Source organism: Rhynchophorus ferrugineus, unplaced genomic scaffold (genome assembly GCF_030347505.1).
Source record: "Rhynchophorus ferrugineus isolate W39M unplaced genomic scaffold, kcgeb_rfMv2 rfM4, whole genome shotgun sequence".
In the NCBI taxonomy this organism is placed as follows: domain Eukaryota; kingdom Metazoa; phylum Arthropoda; class Insecta; order Coleoptera; family Curculionidae; genus Rhynchophorus; species Rhynchophorus ferrugineus.
Window position 1 is genome coordinate 15204809 of NW_027472583.1, and position 7636 is coordinate 15212444.

At 32.4% G+C, this 7636-nt stretch overlaps 1 protein-coding gene across 1 annotated transcript; it reads right to left on the reverse strand.

The window, feature by feature from the left end:
* Window positions 1-1832: 1832 nt before the first annotated feature.
* Window positions 1833-2460, reverse strand: LOC143196306 (cuticle protein 7-like). Its single transcript, XM_076403968.1, has 3 exons — window positions 2323-2460; window positions 2194-2262; window positions 1833-2132 (listed from the first exon to the last, which is right to left on the reverse strand). The coding sequence occupies exons 1-3, from the start codon at window positions 2335-2337 to the stop codon at window positions 1833-1835; spliced, it is 384 nt and encodes a 127-aa protein (XP_076260083.1). The 5' UTR covers window positions 2338-2460.
* Between the last annotated feature and the right edge of the window lie 5176 nt (window positions 2461-7636).

Genomic DNA, 7636 nt, shown 5'->3' on the forward strand with positions numbered 1-7636 from the left:
CTCCAATGGCCTAAATATTTTAATTTTTTGTTGGCTAAAAAACAAAATCCTATACTATTCTCCCAATCATGCCGGTAACCGAATTGGGTAAGACCAGATGTTTCTAACTCAAGCAATCTCCTATCAATAGACTTAACATCGAAAACGATGGTTTGACTCGCACTTTAAACACTAAAACTCAGCTAAGGCCCGGTATAGATGAAACTTAAATGAAAAAAATGACACTATAAAATGCATTTAAATAAATAATTAATGATAACTATAAATTTACGTTTATGTTTAATAAATATAATTTTTTTGTCAAAATAATACTCTTTTAATACAGCCAACACACAGACAAATATTATAGTGTAATTACGATTTTAAACAGTTGTAACAGAATTAAATCTAGTTTAAATATAAATAAATCGCTTTTTATTAACCACTTATTTACATCACAGTCAGCTTTTTGCTAAACAGCGTGAAATGGCTAAACCATACTACATTTTAATAAAAACTTTCGGTTAATCAATTTTTTTAATGATTCTAAACTTATTGGTTAAGCATTGATTATTTTTGTCAATAAAATTTACTTCCACTATACTTTTTACTACAAACGAATATTATGAGACCGAAACTGTCATATCAGTAACGATAATAATTTTATTTTAATAATTACATTTTACATTAGATATGCTTAGTACAATCTTAATTTACAAATTAATTTATTACTACTGTTGCGTTCTGTTTATTACTACTGTTCGATAAAACTAATTTACTTAAGCTAAAGTTAATAACACTTATACGCTAAACAAATTCGTGTGGTTTGGTTTACTTCGATCTCCTGATTTCCTGCATATTGTTCAGTAGCTCCATTGTTTCCACGTTGCTGTGATTTAGCAACTTTATTTCATTTTTTAAAGCGAAATCTTGGATCACTTCATGTGTCCTTTTGATTTCGAGGTCATCGTGCAGCTCTTCGTTGGTTACGTAGCGATAAGCATCGCTAATGGATCGTAGAACTTTATTTTGGGTGTGTTGAATTACTAGTTGGTTTGATGCCTTAGTGCAACCTCATATTTGCACCCCATAGGTCCAAACTGGTTTTATGATTGACTGATAAACCAATCTCTTTAATTTTAGCTCAAGCTGGGAGTATTTTCTGACTAACCTACTGGTTAGCTAGAAAATACTGTACTCAGTTGCTTGACTTTGGGTCAAGTCTGCTCTGCTTTTTGTCTAACATGCTGTTTCCAATTTAACCTACTATCGAGATATATTCCGAGATATTTAGCCGTTTCTGCATGAGGAATCGGACATCGTCGAGTGATATAATTAGGGTTTTGTCTGCATTCTCCAGTCTTTAGTCCATTTATATATCTTGTTGACCGCTATTTATAGTTTTTCTACAGCCTTAAACAGAGATACATCTTTTGCCATGATAACTGTGTCGTCGGCAAATGTTCCAAGTACTGCTTCTTTTGTTGTTGGGATATCAGCAGTATAGAGCTGATTAGGGGTAGTCCCAAGACACTAGCCTGTGGAACTCCAGCCGAAATACTAAGAGACTCTAAATTTTCTTTCGAAAAGATGTGATTCAAGCAGTCGACAGTAATTTCGCGGCAGCAATTTGCGCATTTTGTAAATTAATCTCAAATGCTAAACCCGGTCAAAAACTGGTTTTATATGAATGGAAATATAAAAATATATAGTGTCAGAAGATTTTCCTTTATCCTCAATATTTTCCTTTATCAATGTTAGATGTATATAAAGAAAAGCAGTAAATAAACACCAAAATATATAATAAAATATTTTATTATATAAGCACCATAGACAATAAATATATTAGACATTTATCTTCCTGAGCCATGTCCCCAGTGGGTGACTCCTACGTAACTGGTACCTCCTTTTCCATGGAAATGTCCGTGTTTGTCATAATAGTCCGGATGTTGGGCATGACCTTCACGATGTACAAGAGCTTGGAAGCCATCGTGCTTGTCCGAAGTATATTTCACGATTCTGTGGGTACCATCCGGGTCATGAATAGTGTATCCGCCTTTAACATCATCGTGATAACGTTCTTCATGTTGAGACTTATGGTCTTTAGTATGAGGATCATGTACACCATACTCAAAGTGGTAGTGAGGGACTTGCTGTTGAGAAATTTTAAAAATTATTACAGATTATCGAATAGTTTAATACATGTGTACTTACGTGGTCTTCTTCTTCGTGTCCATGTGGGTAAGCTACAGCTACAGCCACGAAAGACAAACAGAAAATAATCTGAAACAAGAAACAACAATTTGAAGTTGTTTAATTCAACTGGTAACGTTAAATTCTTACGGTAAATTTGTTCATGTTGTTGTAATTGATCAATCAGCTCGATTCGACTTGATTTCGGTGATCAACTCGTTGGGTTTATATACCAAAGTTTACTACGTAACTGCCAAAAACTAACAAAATAAAAAATCTGATATTGTTTATGTTAAAATATGTATTCCATGATTTCTCCGCTCTACTAACCAGCTCGATGTAGGTAAAAATGTTCATGCTTGATTTCCGTCTTTTTTTGTTTGATAACAATTTCTTACAGCATAATTTGTTGTTTTTAGCTTGATCTCAGTAAATAAGTGAGTTTTGTTAAAAATAATTAATTATAGAGTGTTATATAAGAAAGCATATAGGTGCATAATAATGAAGACTGTATGAGCTTCTAATAGAGGATTCTAATAAAATTTGACTCTTCGTGAAAAAACACCTGACAAATTTAACAAAATTATAAAATTCTCACATTAATTAGACAGTACTTCAACTACTTCAACTCGTTGCAAAATTATATTCTAACACTATTCAAAACTTATAACCCTTTTTTTTATTATTTAATTATTGCATTGTTACTAGTCGTTTCCATCTAACCTACAATTTATCTTTATTATAACTTAAATTTAGGTATATAACCAGGAGGACCCATTGGCCCTATCTCAATCTCTGGTGAAATGATGTTTATACATGTCACTGCTGTATTTTTTATTACATGCACCTCACTACACGACACTACACAAGATCAGATGGTTTGATTCTTTTGAGTCTGTGTCCTGTTCTAGTGGTATATAAAAGCTGTAATATTTCAATATTCTCATGAGAAGAGAGTCTTACCTCATGCCTCCTTGCAATTCTCTTGATTTCTTGACTGACTGTGGGTATCTGAAGGTCTCGATGTAGGTAATCAGTCCTATACATTTAAAAACTACAGTAAATTATAGAGCCACAATAGTTTATAGGTTAGAGTTATAACCTCCTATTGCTATTGCTTTCAAGAATTTTGCATACGTTTAACAACCGGACGACTTTGACAGGCTCATTAGTTTACGCATTCGAACTAATCAGACAGTATTGTGTCTCTTTTTAAGTAGAATAAAATGGGAAGGAACATATTGTCTGATTTTGAAACGAATTTACAAATTGCGGCAGGCGATAAATTAAACATCTTGATGACGTATGTACAAAAAAGTTTTGAACAGACTTGATATTAGTATTAATAAATTTTGGCTATTGTAATAAAACCTACATAATTTTTATAATAAATTTTGAATTTTGCAATAAATCCTAAGATAGAGGAATATTCTCCATATTATGTTTATTTTCAGCATACCGAAATACATAGAAATTAGAATCCCCTAAAATAGCTCTTTCACTGTACGCCATTTATGCAAATGTTTTATTCCAGTTAGAAAAAGTTATCAGTTGATAATTCGACCTTTTCCCCAATATTTAAACTAAATACTCAAATAATATTCGTTATTATCACTCTAGGCATTACAGTGAACATTTCCAAGTACTCCATTTTTACTAATTGTTAGATATCAATTAGTAAAAAATGTCTCTATTCGTTTTTTTTTGGAGTCCCCAGCCATTTTATAACGACACCCTTTATAATAGTTCATATCCAATTATGATAATATTAACCCCTTAAATAATTTTCGATCAAACAATGAAAATTGTATATAAATTGATTAATAAAAAATAAAATATAATAACCCCATTTCCAAATCCACTGATTTCTATAAAATATCGTATTTCTTCAGAAGCATATTCGTTCAAAAAAATAAACTTAAGAACTCGGTCATATCAAAATAATGAGACTAAGAATGTCAAGGTAAAATTAGATATACCCAATTAAACCGCACGGTTTGTTATTGATATGAAATGAATGGTGATATGGGTTTTAGGTAAGAAGTTGGAGTCGTTTCCGTATCGGTCTTAACACAATTAGTCGTAAACGAAAGGAACTGTGGCATAAAATTACAAAAAATAAAACAAACAAAACAGTGCAGAAGCCATTGTTTCACACACATTGAGCCGTAAATCAATGAAAGCGTTACTTCGTGCTATAATTAACAACATTTCTTTGTACTTTTTCTCGATCGGTGACCTTGAATGATATAATACTTATTTAAACATCTGAATGTTTTCCATCACTTACAATTATAAATTTTGTTTTATTGTTTCCACAATCTTAATATCATGCGGCAAACTTATGCATTCTTGATTTTTTTTATTATTTTACATTAGTTTTAGGCTCTATTCAGTAAGCAATAAGTAAGTGTTATGATCACTCGTTGATATCATAAACTTATCTTTACAAATATATAAAATGAACGCATAGTAACAACAATATATACTCGGTACTATATGTATTTAAGGGTTGTATATATTTATGTTTTTCTAATTTTATTACGTTAAATTTTCATATACCTACACTTTTTGCTCAGCATAAGGTAATAGTTAGCGTTGGGAACTATCGACTGAAAACAGTCGAAACAGTCGTTTGTCGCAAAACAGTCAAAACAGTCGATAGTCGAAACACTAGCGACTGAAAATAGTAATTATTATTTTCACTCAAATGTACGATTCGATTGTTTTTTCAATTCGTGATGTCAGACGAAGATGTACTAATCCTTTTCTGTATAAATTTTGTGAGAGAGGAAAGGACGGAGATAAATGCTTGGAGCAGTTAATTTTATATGTGCTTATATATTCCAACGATAGTATAAGCGAGACGGAGATATACATATTCCTTCACGTACTAATTTTAAAGAAAGAAAAGGAGAGAAATAATTACTGAATACTATTAACATGCAATAATAAATTCATTTTGTATTTATATTTGTTTTATATTTGAATGTTTTGGGATTAGTTTATTTTTTCTATTGAATACGTGTTTACGTGACCAGACAAAAGGACTGCATCTCATTTTTATTAGTGTTTAAAATTATTTCATCTTATTTTACAACAGTCCTTTTGAAATTCATTTATAGTATTATAGTAAAGAACTAGTGCTAAAATAACGTAAGTGAAAAATGAAGTGCGTGAAATAAACAATGTATTTATTTTATTTTTTTTATCCTCTGGAAGTAAATTAAATAAAATATTAAAAATTAAAAAATAGCAAACCATAGCGATTCAACCAAATCACCTGCACACTTTGATATAAGATTAGAACAAACAGCAATAACGCAAACTCCACCATCAGAATGGACTACAGTCATTAACAAAAAACGATTGAGAAGTCCAGAAGAAGAAATCGCGAGGAAACAAACAAGAATCAGTGACTATTGGTTGCAGAAACCGATAGAGACAAAAAACAGTTTTAGCAACCTGTCGGAAGAAATTAAAGAGAACATACAACCAAGCCCTGAAAAAGTTGTTCCCAAACCACCACCAATAACAGTTTATAAGGTAGGAATAATAAAAAATATCCATGATTTATTGAAAACCATTACTACGAACTACACAATTAAAACAGTGAGCTATGAAACAATTAAAATCCAATTGTTCGAAGCGGATCACTTTAAAGTTCTTATAAAAGAATTAGATGAAAGAAACACCCAATACCATACATTCAGGCCAAAATCCGAGAGAACATTTAAATTCGTATTAAAAGGATTATATCACGGGACGGACTTTAACACCATCAAGGTAGCACTAGCTGAAAAAGGCCACGAGGTCGTAAATATTCACAATATACAACATCACACGACAAAAAAACCTCTGCCTATGTTTTATATAGACATAAAACCTAATGGAAATAATAAGGCGGTGTATGAAATCACCAAATTGGAAAATAATATTATTAAATGCGAACCACCACATATAAAAAGAATTATACCACAATGCACAAGGTGTCAAGCGCGTAAAATGTGCAGGAGAACATAAGACAGGAGATTGTACTCGTAAAGTTCGAGATGAAAAAGTGAAATGTGTTAACTGTAACGGAAATCATCCAGCGAACTACAAGGGTTGCGCAGTTAACAAGCAACTACAGCAGAAACTCTATCCTGCCTAAGGGAAAAAAGGCATCAACAAAAACAATCCACTACTACCAATCTACCACTACCCACCAGAACAAGTCAACCAGACATAACTTATGCCCAAATAGTTAAAAATGGTTCAGCACAAAAACGAGAAACAATATCTCAACCTACTGAAACTAGCAACATCTCAAGATTAGGAAATATGATGGCCAAACTAATGGATCAAATGAGTACGATGCTTGGTCTACCCACAACCGTCGTAAGCAAACTTGCCTAATGCCTGAAACCAATAGCTACAAAATCGCCGTCTGGAATGCCAATGGGCTCCAACAACACGCCAGGGAACTAAAAATGTTCGTAAATGAACAAAATATTGACGTTATGATGGTTTCCGAAACACACTTTAAGGACAAGAATTATCTGAAAGTTCCTAAATATAAGCTTTATCATACAAATCACCCTGATGATAAAGCACATGGAGGTGCAGCCATAATAATTCGAGATGATATAAAGCATTTCGAAAAAGAAAAATTCCGCAAAGACTACCTGCAAGCCACCAGTATAACCATAGAGGAAGCCCATGGACCATTAACAATTTCTGCGATTTATTGCCCACCCAAACATAACAACAAGGCAGAACAATTTCAAGAATTCTTCAGTACGCTAGGTAATAGATTTATAGCAGGAGGAGATTATAATGCAAAACATTTAATGTGGGGTTCAAGAATAATAACCTCAAAAGGTAGAGAACTGCTCAAAGCCATAAGGAAAGATAACTTACAACATATCTCTACTGGTGAACCAACATATTGGCCTTCAGACAGAAATAAAAAACCAGATACAATAGATTTCTGTATTACAAAAAATATTGATCCAAAAAAGTGTCAGGCAGAATCATGCTTCGACCTGTCTTCTGATCATTCACCAATAATAGTAACAATTTCTTCAAAAATTACCATCAAAGATAAACCCCCTTCTCTGTGCAATAATAGAACTAACTGGCCCTCATTTAGAGAAAACTTAGACCAAAATATCTCTCTAAACTTACCGTTACAAACTGAAATGGATATAGAAATAGCAGCAATAAATCTTACAAAAAATATACAGGAGGCAGCATATTCCGATACTCCCAACAGTGAAACATTTCCAAGAAAAAATACACATATATCATGTACAATATAGAAAAAGATAGCAGAAAAAAGAAAGTTACGACGAAATTGGCAACAGCAAAGGACTGAAGAGAATAAAAGAAAATTTAATAGGGCCATAAAAGAGCTGAGAGATCTAATCTAAATTGAACAAAACCAAGGCATTCAAGAATACCTAGAAAACTTGACATCAAC

Coding starts and splice junctions, on each gene's coding strand:
- LOC143196306 (XM_076403968.1), bottom strand. Junction 2,133..2,193: donor GACACGAAGAAGAAGACCAC/GTAAGTACACAT, acceptor ATTTCTCAACAG/CAAGTCCCTCACTACCACTT.